Source organism: Mus musculus, chromosome 6, assembly GCF_000001635.26.
Source record: "Mus musculus strain C57BL/6J chromosome 6, GRCm38.p6 C57BL/6J".
Classification (NCBI taxonomy): domain Eukaryota; kingdom Metazoa; phylum Chordata; class Mammalia; order Rodentia; family Muridae; genus Mus; species Mus musculus.
Genome location: NC_000072.6, coordinates 138407624 through 138423058, shown reverse-complemented (window position 1 = coordinate 138423058; position 15435 = coordinate 138407624). Strand labels below are relative to the sequence as shown.

General features: G+C 39.7%; 1 protein-coding gene across 17 annotated transcripts in view; it reads left to right on the top strand.

Moving 5' to 3' along the window:
• Positions 1 to 15435, top strand: part of Lmo3 (LIM domain only 3) — a 219289-nt gene that overhangs the window by 159148 nt on the left and 44706 nt on the right. For 4 of the 17 annotated variants that reach the window (XM_030255087.1, XM_011241131.2, XM_011241132.3 and 1 more), the window contains 2 exons: positions 553 to 618; positions 6431 to 6644. In XM_030255087.1, coding sequence (XP_030110947.1) covers positions 6439 to 6644 — 206 coding nt within the window. In that variant the 5' untranslated portion in view covers positions 553 to 618; positions 6431 to 6438. Of the gene's footprint in view, positions 1 to 26; positions 619 to 679; positions 807 to 843; positions 963 to 1544; positions 1840 to 6284; positions 6351 to 6430; positions 6645 to 15435 lie in introns of those variants that run through there. The other 13 variants (NR_151449.1, NR_151448.1, NM_001356306.1 and 10 more) reach the window with 9 other exon arrangements.

The window sequence follows — 15435 nt, the reverse complement described above, 5'->3', positions numbered from 1 at the left end:
GAGAGAGAGAGAGAGAGAGAGAGAGAGAGAGAGAGAGAGAGAGAGAGAGAGAGAGAGAGCTCAAGCAAGCTAGCGAGCAAGGGAGCCAGCTAGAGGGAGGGAGAGAAGGAAGAGAGAGAAGAGGGAGGGGTGGGGGCGAGAGGTAAATACTCTTAAATCGGAAGGGAGCTGCCTTCACTGTGGATCTGACAGGCGCTGCCTGGGCTCCGAGGCGCTGTAATAACTGGGTGACCTTTTCTTGGGCTGTATTATGTCTGGCTGGGAAGGGATTGCATTTTGCGGCTGAGAGCCAGGGCTTCCTTCAGCTCGGGCTCCTCGCACACTGCTGGGGTAAGTTGTCAGGAGCCAGGACCAAGAGAGACATCCCCCGGACTGCAGTTGCCTAAAAGAAGGACACCTGTGGCTCGCATGCGGTCCACACTGGTACTTGGCGGATCCTGGAGGACCTCATTATTTTAAACTTAAAAAAATATATAGAGAGAGATTCTACCCCCCGGTTTTTTTTTTTCCTTTTTTTTTTTCAAACAATGTTTCTTTTTGACCTTTCCCAAGGAGAAGCGCTACCAAGCAGCCGCTGGGCTCATTGAACACCCTCCCCTGTATCGCTTAATTGAGAAGGTAAGTCAGGGGTTGTGTACTCACGCGTCGGCTTATTTGTGCTGTGTATGTCTGCTGGTGCGCGCGTGCGTGTGCGGATGTTGGGTGGCTTTTTTTTCTTCTTCTTCCCCATCCTCTCCCAAGAAGGCATAAAGTAAAGCTGCACCCGAACCATCCCCACCACCACTGCAACTTTCACCGGGCTGCAGGTCTGCAGAGAGGGTTTTGTGTTTGTTTGGTTCTGTTTAAATCATGGGAGGCATCATTATTTTTGTGATGAGACATGAAATAGATGTGGGGCGGAAGACGTGGATGCCGGAGGAAGAGAGTGGAGCGCGCGGCTGCAGCGCGACGCAACATCTCAAGTAGGAGTCTAGTGCATAATAGACAAAGTTCATTGGGAGCTGCAACATTCGCACACCCTGACTCTGGAAGAGGGGTTGGGACAGTTTGCAAAGGTTGGGGGCGGGGTGTTGCTACCAGGCTAAGGGAAGTGATATCAGTCTTGGGTATTTTCCCAGACCTTTCTACACCTGCTTGATGAAATGTATGCCTGCCACCCCCAAGAAAGAGTTGAAATTACAACCTTGTTTTTGTCTACACCCCTGCTTCTCCCAATGCAACCTTAATATCAAAACACTGCTTCTGTGTGTTGCAAAAGTGACTGTGTCGTGTTCAGTGGACATAGGTTCCTTGTACCCAAGTGTCTGCATCTTAACAGGGAGAGAGAGAGAGAGAGAGAGAGAGAGAGAGAGAGAGAGAGAGAGAGAGAGAGAGAGAGAGATTCAGCACATTTTAACCGGGGCTACTCAGATTGCTGTTATGAAACACAAGTCAGATTTATGATCTTTTTCATACCGAACACGATATGCTATGCTAACACTGCGTGTGACGGTTTAATCAAATCCATTTGTTACTAGGAAGCTAAAAGGGGCCGCTGGGATTTTAGGATTACAGGCAGAGTGAGGGAAGCATGTGGCTTTGTCATTCGCCATCATTTTACACGCTCCCTCGTCCCTTCCCCCACTGCCTGCCTCCCTAGCCACTAGACCCCAGCTCCCAAAGTGGCTTCACAATAGTGGATCCTGGGCCCTGCATGCTGCTCACCAGATCCACGCTTGGGCCCCAGATCCGAGTGATTCCCTTTTCTACTCTCTGCCTCCGGGCTTGGTGCTCCATGCGAAGCTGCAGCGACTCAGGCACGCCTCAGTCAACTCATGCAGAAACAAGAGAAAAGTTTTGGTAAGGTTACCTTCTATCACAGAGGCACTTTCTCGGGCCGCTAGGCACTCGTGGCTAGCTCCACAGACTGCCCGTTCTTCTCCTGAGGAAGATATGAAATAATATTGTTGCTGCTGCTTTTAAAGACTGCTGCTTTCGACCAATTAATCTCGCTAGGTGCCAAAAATCCTGGTACATTCTTTGCAAAACCACCCCTGCGTGGCTGCAAAGACACAGCCACAAAAGGTTGGATCATAAACTCCGCAAGGAGATTCTTTGTTAGAGTGTATGTATGTTTCTTATTTTTTTTTTTTTATTTTGCATGTGAGCTGCATCAAAATTGAACCCAGTCTTGCAAATCTCTTGTTGGCCTTTGCCAAGCACTAGCACTTTGCTGCCATGGTAACTGTAATTAAACTGATAAGAGTGGGGAAATGTCAGTATCTCTGAGCCTTGCAGCTGCATTGGAGAAAAAGGGAATCAAATTGGTTTCCAGCTCCATTGCTCAAAAAGGGGAGGGTGGTGGAAGGACGCGGAGGGGGTTGGGAGTTGAAGGGGCAGAACAGAGTTAAGCAGCTCCGGTACCAGAGATTTGGGGACATATATTTACACTGTTTCCCCTTAGGGGGCTGCAGCCTGTAGGGGTGCTCTGGGCCAGTGAACAGAGAGAAACAAGCTTTTAGGCCCAATCCAGTTTTGCAATCTGGGTTGGGGGAGCACAGGGGGTTGGGGGGAGGTGCGTGAGTGGGAGGAAGATGGGCAGGAGGAGAGACAATCTTTTGTTTGGTACTCTTGGCAGTGGGAAGGCTGTGTTGGCCAAATTCTTTTAATCTATGTCATTGCTCCCAGCTGCGAAACCTGCGGACCCAATTTTTGCATCCTCTCTTCCAAAAGCCCTTCTGGATGGAGCCCCCTTCCTCGGCTCCCAAATTGTGCTCTGTAAATCTTCTGAAAGGGGAAGGAATGTTCTCCATTCATTCAGCGTGATCAGTCCAAATAATACATACATGTTTTTTTTTTTTAAAAAAAAAGCCCACAGTGCCTGAGCACTGCACATCTTTCGTTATTCTGGTTATTTTTTAAGCTCCTATGTGTTGTGGAGTTGTGGTTACTTTGTTGTGTTAACTACTGAAGCTAAGACTGTGCGGATGAATGGCACAGAACAAGGGAACATAATAGATGCAATCAACCGGCAGGCCTTCTCACAATGCAATCCAGGCAATTAAAAGCTCACCAGAGTTTAAATGAAATGGTTCTACTTATTTCTGCACAGCACACTGCACAGGCTATTATTTATGTCTTTAAAATAAAATAAAAAAAAAAAAACAACTATGATTTCCCTTAAACTGTCAAATAACTCAGAATGACAGGGTCTCAGAAGCAATAAGAATTTCCCTCAGAACAATTTGCATGCCAATCTAAAGACTAACTAGTTACCGGTGCTGATGGGCTATGAGCAACTTGGGAAGTGTCTCTTAGCCACGAACACATAACTCTCCCCAGACATCCTATTTTGGATCAAGAGCAGAGACTGCTCAGTGCTTTCTGCTTTTTAGGTGCCTGGCAATGTGGTGACTACCAAGTGGTTGTTTTCCTACATTTTTTTTTCCTAAATGCATAGAATAGAACAGATTCCATTTGCAAGAGAAAGGGGGGATATGGCCTCTAAAAGAAGATATGAGGATAGTATAGAAAAATATCAGACTCCTTTCATGCACAAGGCCAAACAGAATGTAAGAGTTTCAGTTATTAATTGGCCTCTGAGTGCTAAATTAAAATGTCAACACAACAAAAACACTTTGTGAAGACAAGGATAGTAATTCTGTGCCAAATGTTGGTAACTGCTGTCTTGGTTACAATGAATTTTGAATAAAGATAGCTGACCCTCTACACTTAATAATATCATGAGTATGGGAAATAATGGTGTTTAGCTTACTACCAAAAAGAATTAATTTTTAATCTTTTAGCTTAGTGATGTATTTAAAAAAAAACAACTTAGATAATTAGGATAGTTACCCTTAACAAACATTTAGATGCTTTCAGACATGAAATCCTGTCTGTTTTTAGTAAATCAAAACCCTGCTTCGTCTTCTAGGTATATGACTAAGAGGCGCCTGGGTCTGTTGTACACCCTAATTAATGGGATTCATGCCTTGTGGGACCTTGCTAGAAAAGGATAACTAGTCTGATCAAAGAAACTTCATTTGTTAGAAGTTCTAGAGAGTGAGATTTAGCAGAGCTATCAAGGGTTATGATTAATCTACACTAGGCCCTGAGCTCCTTCAAAGAAAAGGGATCACAAACCAGGCTATGGGGCCACCACCTGCTCTTCTGCATGAATCTGGCTGATGGTCCACAGCGCGGAACACCACAGCCACGAGTGTCAGACACACAGGACAGCCACGCTGCTTCCCTCCCTGCATGCCCTCCTCTGCAACTCTCCCAGACAAATAATTCTCTTACCTGAGCTCAAGAAGAAATAGTACACATTAATCCCCTGCCATGAGTAGCTAGAAAACAGACTGGGCTGTGGGTGTGCTTGCAGGCTCCTCCTCATCAGTGGTGTTTGTTGGTGGTGTTTTGTTTGGTTTTATTTGTTTCTTTCTTTGTTTTGTTCTTTTCTTTCAGGGTAGGTAATGAGGGGTGGCCATCAGAAGGGAGGAGAGAGTTTATGAATCTTGAGGAGATATGGCTCACCAGTGCTTCCCTTCTCCCTTCTGAGAGGCTCTGAAACACGGGCATATTTGCTGTTGTATATCTCTGTCCAACCAAGTTTAAAACTTTAGGCGGGAGAAGAAACCAAGTGTTAAGGGGTGACCCTCGGGGTACAGGTGGATCACTTGGTGTCAGGGGCACAGCACTACTTACTGTGCTTTAGCTTTCAAGGGACACCTTTGCCTCTGTAGCTCTCTGTGTTATCATTTGTAATACAGGGGAGACAATGATGCCTGCAGTACTTTATAGTGGTTCAAATCCATCATTTGATGAAGACGAAGCTTTAAAAGTTGGCCAGCATTCCTTCCTTCCTTCCTTCCTTCCTTCCTTCCTTCCTTCCTTCCTTCCTTCCTTCCTTCCTTTCCTTCCTTTCTTTTCTTTCTTTCTTTCTTTCTTTCTTTCTTTCTTTCTTTCTTTCTTTCTTTCTTTCTTTCTTTCTTTCTTAACTGAGTGTTTGACACCTGGGGAACAATAAAGGAAAAAACTCAAAAAATGAGTATTCAGTTAATGGAAAATATTTCAATCAAGTTATAAAAGCCTTAGAAGACAGCCAGACTAGTTGCTTGTGAAGAAAGCTCAACACTAAAATATAAAAATGTTTATTTAGTATGGTGCATGTACACCTTCTGTGCATAGCTGTTTATGGATGAGTGCCTAATTTTGTACCTTCTTAGACTTTGTCTTCTATTGTTTCCTTCCCTTATAAAATAAGTGTATGTTTGTGGCTATAAATCACATGATCCCATGCTTGTTTTATATTAGAGCATATATTATATAACCAAGTGATGAGTCTTCAATATAAGCAGTGACTAATGTGTATGAAAATAGATATACTTTGCTATTTTAGCACAATGAATACTTTGGAATATTAAGGACACAGAAGCAAGTATTTGGATGTAAGTAAACACTGTAGGATTTATAGACTTTGGGCAAGATGTACTGTGCACTTATCTATAAACTTTTGTACCTCCAAGAAAGGGTCTGAATTTCTCCTACAGATACATGCTCCTTCCTTCAAATGCATGTTAAGTGAATTGTTTATTCAGTTAGGCAAAGCTCGGTTTCGATCCCCATCAGCCAGCTGAGTTAGTTTCAGTCTCTTGCTTCTCAGGGTGCCATCCACTTGTTCAGGTGCTCTTCCCAGGGGAACAATTCTGTGTGGAGAACGGGACTGACTGCATGGAAATAACTGAAGGCTTGCTAACTTCCCCTGTCCAGTGTCAAGGTCCAATGTACAACATCAGTTTACCACTGTGACTGCTTCCTGTGAATAAGTTCATCATGGTTTTCATATGGCTTTTATAAAATTCAAACATAGCTCGATTATAGTACATCCATCAAAAAGGAAGAAGGAAGGAAGGAAGGGAGGAAGGAAGGAAGAAGGGAGGGAGGGAGGAAGGAAGGAAGAAGGGAGGGAGGGAGGGAGGAAGGAAGGAAGGAAGGAAGGAAGGAAGGAAGGAGGAAGGGAGGAAGGAAGGAAGGAGGAAGGGAGGAAGGAAGGAGGAAGGGAGGGAGGGAGGGAGGAAGGAAGGAAGGAAGGAAGGAAGGAAGGAAGGAAGGAAGGAAGGAAGAAGGGAGGGAGGGAGGAAGGAAGGAAGGAAGGAAGGAAGGAAGGAAGGAAGGAAGGAAGGAAGGAAGGAAGGGAGGGAGGAAGGAAGAAGGGAGGGAGGAAGGAAGGAAGAAGGGAGGGAGGGAAGAAGGAAGGAAGGAAGGAAAGAAGGAAGGAAGGAAGGAAGGAAGGAAGGAAGGAAGGAAGGAAGGAAGGAAGGAAGGAAAGAAGGAAGGAAGGAAGGATAGAAGGAAAGACGAGTGCAAAGGTAGCCTTTTATCATTTCACTTGTTTGTCTGTCCTTCTGTCTTGGAATCTCAGCTCTCTTCTCTTGTTTCTTTTCCCCAGGCATACAAATGCTCTCAGTTCAGCCAGACACCAAGCCAAAAGGTTGTGCTGGCTGCAACCGAAAAATCAAGGACCGGTATCTCCTAAAGGCACTGGACAAATACTGGCATGAGGACTGCCTGAAGTGTGCCTGCTGCGACTGCCGTTTGGGAGAGGTGGGCTCCACCTTGTACACGAAGGCTAACCTTATCCTTTGTCGCAGAGACTATCTGAGGTAGGAATTGGCCCTTCCATGCCAGTGTTGGCTGGTTGCCTTTTACAGTACGTTTATAATTATGTTTCTGGCTTGTTTGTTTGCTTTCCGTAACTGCCGACTGGTGTTCTTGAAAGATGTTACACTGCCAGCCTTCACAATGCTGGCCTTTATCAAGCAAACTTTTGCTTAAGGGATAGCCAACAAAAAACATCTAAAGTGTTTTAATTTGGCTTGTCCAGCTAAGTACTCTGACTGAAGAACTCGTTACTTAACATTGAAAATGGCAGCTAATGCCAGGGACGTTCTGACAAGAACAGCATCCAGGTTGTTTCTTTAGAGAGCAAGAGGTGAAACTGGTTGAGATCGGCAGAGAAATGAGTCTGTTTCGTAATTACCTAATCATTTTAGCTGTGTACTTTTAAATAAGTTCAACTTTAGTTGAACTGAGGGGTCTGGTTATCCAGCTCACTTTCCTGTCTTGCGTACATTCTAGGAAGTCAGTTCTAAAGTCTTAATTTGTGTTTATTAGTATATTTACTGCAGTGCCTTGGACCCCTCACACAGAGTGACTGTTTCTCCACTTAGTGATATTCAAGTCACTGTTTCAATATTGAACAGCCTCAGACTTGCTTGTTGTGTTATGAAGAGTGAAAAGTAACTACCTCAAAGTTAACGGGAACCATTGCCACCCTCCAAAGTGCAAGCACCAGGAGAGTTCCACGACAGTGTGGGCAGCCATAGCTGTGCCAGTCTGGTGTTGGTCCAAAGCCTCCCTGCTTTTTGTCAACACAGAAATGCTCCTGAAGAGAATGTATTTTCTTTTCAGGGGACTTTGTGACTTGACTTAGCTGCAAATGACTTATCTTAATAAAGTGGGATCTATCAAATTAGAGAAATGATATATGGCATCATTTGGGCTTTCATATTTGATACAATTAATCATTTTTTTCGAGCCTGACATTAAGCTATTTATTTTGAATCGTTTTCCTTATGACACAAAATTTATCAATTGGTAGCAACTCTCTAACCAACCATCTTGGCCATTCTGAGATGTGGTTCTTAGGGAATTTGATCCCTTTTTTTCTTAGTCTGTAATTCAGCTACTTAAAGTCAGACTTTTATCCTAATACATATATGTCTTTTGATTAATGGTGGTTGTATAAGGGCGAAGCCAGTGTGGTTTATCACATTGTGCTCTCCCCTGGAAGTATTGCTCTGGCTTGTGCCTACAGCCTCCTGGCTAATTATAAGCACTTGTTACTACTTCCCAGAGCTCAGAAGCACGCAAGGTGCCAACAATGGAAGGTGACTCTCAAGAGCCAGGGCTTCCCTCATTATGGTGGCAAACTAATCAGAGTTAACTTACAACACGAATTCTTTCAGAACTCAGCAGTCTTTGAACTTTCCTTCTTTGAAATAAAAATGTCTCCTGTGCTCATTGTGAATGAGTGCCTCGGTCCCAGATAAAGCGTTTGTGTTTGCTTTTCATGATCTGACGTGTTGCTTCCCAGGTTCGCTTTGTCTGTGCTAAGCAATACCCACATCCTTTTGACTCCTTTTGACTTATATTATGCACAATTTTAGTATTTCAAGTGGATTTAGGTTTGCGGTTGCAAACAAGGAGTTTATACAGGTCGGGCTGGAGTAGGTATTTTAATAAGTAAAATAAATAAATAAGCATTAAGGAGAATGTAAAGAATGTGGCTTGATCGCTTCAGATACTTTCTGAATCAGAAATGTTGAGTTTACCTGTTTTTTTTTTTTTTTTTTTTTTTTTTTTTTGTGGGTAAAATAGTTTTGGGTTTTCAATGTGTGGTTGGCAGAGAAAGTAACCTTGGGTTTGTTTTATTTTATTCTTCCTTGTGATAGCAAATAGAATAGGGTGTTAACCTAATGTCTGACCGTCTCGAGTAAATGCTTCATCCAAGGGAATTTATCGAAACAGTTTCCATTTCCGAAGTCGTCATCTTTCCTTAAATAACAAAATACATGTTACTTTTTGAGATAAAACTTTTAATTTCTGCTGGGCTTTAAGTTCGGTTAACTTATTGATAAATATATCTTACTCCTTCAGATATGGTCTGATCGCCAACATGTTCATTTCTCAAAGAACAATTTCCTCTGAAATTAGTCATTACCACATTAATGGCCAGTTGCTATGTTAACAGCCCAAGGGTTGTTCACATTTCAGACTAAGTTGTTACCAGCAAGGGTGTTCCTTATTTAAGCTGAAGGTGTGCTGTGTACAATGTGACTTGGGTAATTTCATCAATACCTCAAAAGTGTCAAAGGGGAATGGAGAAGTGGAGTCTGCATAGATGCTGTGTTATGAGTTATAGAATTTGCCACCGATGTGGTCTGTCTTGTGTGAAAAGCTTAGGTCTCCATGATATTATAGAGAGGGGTCTCTAAGAAATTAAAACAGTCTGAACCTGTATTTTAAGTTAGCACCTATTCCCAAATTTATTCATTGATCAAAACCTTTGATTGGATACAACCATCTACACATGCTTACTAGATGCCAGTCTGTAGAAGGTAGAATTTGAAACAACAGCGAAAATTACGAATAAAGGAAGAACGTCCTTAAGTAATGGTGTTTTGGACCCTGGCCATTGCTTTCAAACTCATTTGTAGGAATATTCATAAAACAGTCAGTGTATAATTAAAGTTTCAGAATTAAGACTCTGGAGCTATTAAGATAGTTTATTTTATTGTAGGGATATTTATAATGGGATTAATGAACAAATACTTTTCTGTATCTAATTGCTGAGCCTCTAAACCATTTCCCTCACTGTTCAGCGTGTGTTGTTTTTTTGTTTGTTTGTTTGTTTGTTTGTTTTTTGTATTTTTCACAGGTAATATTTAACCACTTAAATCCTGTTTCAAAAGAGTTGCTTTTGGGGACTTTGAGTATGATATGAATTTTCTTGCAGTACCAAATAAGCCACAAGTAAGATACAGATTTAGATGTCCGTCTGAGTCACTAGGTACCTAAGACAGAAAATGCTAAGGGGTTTAAATATGAACCAGGCATATAAATTGTTGCTTAGGGCATTATGCTGCAGGAGATAATTGTTCATAGCTGGAAAAGAGGGAAATATTTTATCAATTGAACTTAACAGCCTAATTAACATTTCCCCTTATAGAATTAAAAACAAACAAACAAACAAATGAACAAGCATAAAAAACAGTTAATTCTAAACTGTGAGTTTTAGAAGGCTTGGTTCTTATTCTATGTGGCTAGGGTAGTGTTACCAAGTGAAACCATGCAAGTCCTTTGAAGAGTGGACGGGAGATATTAAATTATGAATTTAGATAGCAGGATACTTTCTGACTGTATTCATTATTGCGATACATGTCTTTCTCCAAGGCATCTTTTTTTAACCTTTGTGACACAATCAGCCCCATTTAAAGAAAAAAAAAACAGTTACAGTTTCTGCAGCCTTGGTTCCCAGAGTGAAAGGGACTGCTTACTTCCGGAAACTGGCCTGTCATGTTGGCTTGTCTTTTGATGTGCTATTCTGCTGTGGACATAAGATGTACATATCCAAGGAGACACACATTTACCTCCTTGCAGGACCACTCCTCCTCCTCTGGAACTTGTTTCACAAAGAAAGGGAAAGCATGATTGGCCCCCAAAAGCTCTCTCTCCTTTCAGACCAAGGGTGTGTGGTCCGTCCGCAGTCAGGTAGCTCTGTGTGTCAAAACTAAGATATGTAATTGTTAAAAATGAGGCCAGCAGATCAATGTATTCTTTAAAAGATTTTTAAAGGCAACTCTATGACACAGTAGACGAAAAACATCTTTAGACTTTAGAGTTTAAAAATAACAATATCTAAGAGTAGTCATTTGTTGAATTAAAAGCAGCAACGTTTAGCAATCATGTCTAAGAGACTCTGGTCAGTACCGTCACTTCTTCATCTTGTTGAACGTGAATAGGTGGTGGATAACCAAAGATTTAGAATTAAGATTTTATATAAACAGTAAATATGTAGAAGTGTAGAAATGTCCCAATTCCTTACTTTTTGATTTAGAGAGAAAAAAATCAGATCTTACCACTCTATTCTCTGGTGTGTGTGTGTGTGTGTGTGTGTGTGTAAGCCTGCAGACTTAGATTTGGATGGTATATTCTAAGCACTAAGCCAACACTGACTATATCTCGAATCTCTTTGAATGGTGCCTTGCCAGAGAGCTGATTCAAAGCTGTTTGCTCTGGTGTATGCCATTAAAGCTGCTTATAGCTGTTTCCATATGAGAAGCCGTAAAATGTCTTATATAAAATTTAATGCAATTTGCTATTTTTATATGCGAGTATGATTTGTTTAAAATGAAACTACTGGGAAAGAGATGTGCTTCATATTCTCCCAAAGTTGCCAATTAACTAAAATGATTGAAGCTTGCTCTGCTGATGGAAAATTTTATATACTTTAATAGAATAATGTTAATTCTTAAAGAGAAAATTAAAATAAAATGTTGCACAGAGCATCAATCTAGCCATAACTTTACTTCACACTGATGTAACCTGGTGCTTCTAAGTTTTTACGTAAGATGAAATTTATATTGATGTGTGATTATAGTCCTAAATGTAAATAGCGATGTATTAATAATACTGTGTCATTTGGGCAAAATGAGGCCTAGTGTCTGTCTTGATGTGAAATAAAGTGTTCACTCTTTTTCCCCTCACTTTCGTCTTCTAAACAGGAAACAGATGGAAACATTTGCCCGGAAAGCAGCACATTATTATTTTTAAATAACTTTTTCTCGTCTGAATTCAAAAATCAAATAAGCTTCTACCTAGATTGAGATATCTCATATGCGCACTTTTCCTACAGGCTTCCTTTGAGGCTTCAGGCATTTTGCTTCAGTTTTTATTTTTATAAATTAGGTGTGCCTTATTTGATCTTAGGATAATGAAATATTTTGATGCATAAACGTACTTCCATCTGTGGTCTGTTGAAAAATAGGGGTATGACTCTCACAAATTATTTTACATTATTTGCAGATTTACAGAGTTGTGATTTTTTTTCCATTTTGCATTTGTCATAGGAAAGAATTATTGGATTCTAGTTTAGTCTATGTAGTATACATAGAGCAATTTAATGAAGGGATGATCATGCCATTTAATGCAACATTTTAGAGAGATGTTCCTTGCCTGGGAAAATGATGGGTGGGTCATAGAAGACTTCCTGAGGAACATATACACAGAAACTATGTCTGTTAAAAATATTTAATCTATATGTAGAATTTTTCCTTTGTAAATTTATCTATAACCTCTTTCTGTTTTTAACTCCACAGTTACACATCTGTAATGAATGAATATTTACATAATTCATACAATTAATACTATTTGTCTTCTGGATTTTTCTCTTGACTTGTTTTATATACTTCAACTATTTTTATGAAAATTAGCAATTCTCTGAAAATATTACAATACTCCACATTATTTACCTACTTGTTTGTGTCTCTTTCATCATTTTATAATGCATTGAACTTCTATGAGTGTTGTTTTAATACGGAAGTTGGATAAATTAGACATACCTGACTTAGCAAAGAGTAAAAAACAATTTGTTTCTACAAGTATATTTAGGATTAAAGGCATCTAGAAGAACTACATTTAAAAATTGCTGGAATCGCTTATTTTGCACTTTATAAATATGTAGAATTCTGGGAAAGAATTCTATTTTTGGTTGCTCTTAGAAAATATCAAAGTAAGCCAGCACTTCATTTATAAGCTCACCATTAGCTTCCATTAAGTGACTAATAATACATCTTAATGCTGTGTTTGGACTGCATAAACATAATTTATTAAGGAATTTCCTTTTGAAAATATGCTGAAAGTAGTAATTTTGTAAATGGTCTTGATGAATATTTACATTATAAAAATGTATTATGTGGTTCAGTTTTCTGCCTCACATAAAAATTACAGATCCTAAAAATAAGAATTTTAGCCACCTAAACGATCATGGTATTTTCCATCATTACTCTGTAACCCTTCTAAATCCTCTTTTGGTATTTTGTTTTTAAAAAAAAAAAATCCCCAGTTCCATCATTCATTCACAGACAGAAGTTTCATCTCAGCTCCAACCCCACCCAGTGAGCCACATATTTCATGTTTATCAAGTAATGTTAAAGTGTGTGGGGGGTGGGGTGGGGGTCACAAAGATCTGGTGAGATCTTAAGAATGGAAGTAGAAATAAAACAGCAATGTCTTACTCTCTTGCTCAGATGGTTTTTTTGGTCCGTGTGTTATCTGTGCTTCCGTTAGAAGTCACTCACCTCTCTTCTTGACTCTTCAGTTTCATGGTGTTTTGAGCTTTGAAAGCAGTGAAGTGCCGACACTTGATGTCAGCTAATTTCCTCCTGTTGTAAGCCGCAGCACTGATGTGTTGTTACGTGTTACGTCTTTGCTAGTCTCGGGTGAAAGACAAATTTCATAACACTGGATTTATTCCCATTTGATGCCTTCGGTGTTTACCCTTCTGGTTCCATTTTTTACCGGCCGTTCTGGAGGTTGAGCCTGTCTTCTTTAGTTAGAGTTGTACAACAGAAACAGTTTATCTGAAAACTAAACATGTTTTCTCTCTGTCAAGGTATTTATGCAAAATTCATTTTGAGGAAAGTTTACACTGTGAAACATGAAACATGTATGCAGATTTTTTTTGTTAGTTTAAACAACTTACTCTTCCATTACTTCATGTCTTATTATTGATGCCAATGGATAATTTTGCTTTAAAGGAATTATGATTTGAGCATATCCTTTTCATCATGTTAGTCAGACATACCTACTATACACACAGACACACCACATCAATGACATGTACATATACATACACGTAGGCCTTTTTGGTTTCTGTCCTACATTCATCACCAATGTTCCATAGTTCTAAATCTTTCTGAATTCCTTTATGCGGTTAGTTTTTTATGATGCGAAATATATAGAGCTGTCGGCTTTACAAGTTTCAAATAAAATCCCACTTGAGATAAATAACCATCCTGGACTAGTAGGATCCTTGGTTTGAAGTTGTAAAATTAACATTAAGCTTTGTGTATTAAGTTAGACTCTAATCAGCATGTGTTGTTATGATTCAATTTAATATTAAAAACTCTCCAACTGGGCTACTGGGAAAATAAAAGACTCTTAGGAATTGAAGGATTATTTGCAGAGGAGTGCACTAAAGCCATATTTAAGTGAAATTGTTATTACTGGTGCAATACAGTGGTGGCCACATTGATCCTATCCTATTAATAAAAGAGAAGATCGGTTTTAGCAAACATAAATATCAAATACAAGGAGAACAAGCAAGGGGCATGGAACTTCATAAAACATGTTAATGTTAATATTTAATATGAGTCTAAATACCACAGTGAAAAACTGACCCCTCCCCCATTAGTGATACAGACTCTGAGAAGGCAACAAACAGAAAGGTAGAAGTTAAGTCCAGGCATGCTGGGCTATCCACAGCTTCTATAAATTCCAGAATAACGCCATGCTTTTTAATACCAGTCTGCAATGAGCACAGTACCAGTATGGATACCTAATCATCTGTTTTCAAATCAGTTCTTAATTTGTTTTATTTTAGGAAGTTTTTACCTGTGGCAAGGAAGCCCATACTATAATTCCAGCACTTGGTGGGTTGGGGTCGGAGGATCAGCAGCAGGAGCTCAGACTCAGTTACAACAACAGCCACTGACAAAATGCTGACATATCGTGAAAAAAAAAAAAAAAACGAGATTATAGCACTTTAGAATTCTTTATGATTCCAAGTACAGTACTTACTTTGCATCTATAAGTTGCTCACTAAAAGCATATTCTTACTAATTATGCCATATAAAGGCTGAGTTAGAGGAATGGGCCTTTTCTGTTCCTTTACTTGGGTGGGTGCGAACAGACAAAGAAAGTAGAAAGAGAGTTACTATACCTTCTAACACTAAATAAGAGTATGGATAGCCATCCACGGCAGGTGTACTCAAATTGTCAAAGTGACAAGTTCAATTATATATTGAGTCTATTAAAACTTAGGGTTACACATGTATTTATTCATACTTTGAGAAAATACAAACTAATAATTTAGTATCAATATTTTATTACTATAAATAATATATGGAAAATGTGATAGTCTTACTTGATTTTATATGACACATCAACGCTAAAATGTCATTATTGATATTTTACTATGTGAGCCAAAAGATATGCAGTCTGAGAAGTTGTGAAGAACTTAGCACTTAAATTTTTCTACAACTGCTAAAGATTGGTAACATTCTTGCTAAATAGCTAAGTAAATATATATAAATTTCTTACTCCATTTATGACCTTCAAAGCCAATGTAGAAACCTAAAATGTGTATGCCTGGATGAAATTAGAAGACAGAGAGAGAGAGAAAGAGACAGAGACAGAGACAGAGACAGAGAGACAGAGAGACAGAGAGAGAAGATATAGTTGGGTAGTCAAGTATTTACTTAGTATACACAGGGCCCTGAGTTCCTAACATGAAAAACAAATGTAGAAAAGACAGGCTTTAGAAGGAAGGTTTTAAAAACAAATATAGACTTCTTAAAAATAGTTTTATAAGCTAGAAATCTCTAGAGAGGCTGAGCTTCATTGCTGTGATTTTTCATTTTGAGGAAAGCAAGGATGGACCTGTGTTTGAACCAAGTGCATTGCTTTGTACAGATGTTGGCAGGCTATCAATGGCGGGTACCACTGACTGAGATTGGCAGGCTATCAAGGGCAGGTACCATGGGCATCTTGCAAAACATCTTGCATTCTTGTCCTCATTTTCTCATGCAATAAATATCATTATTCTATGGT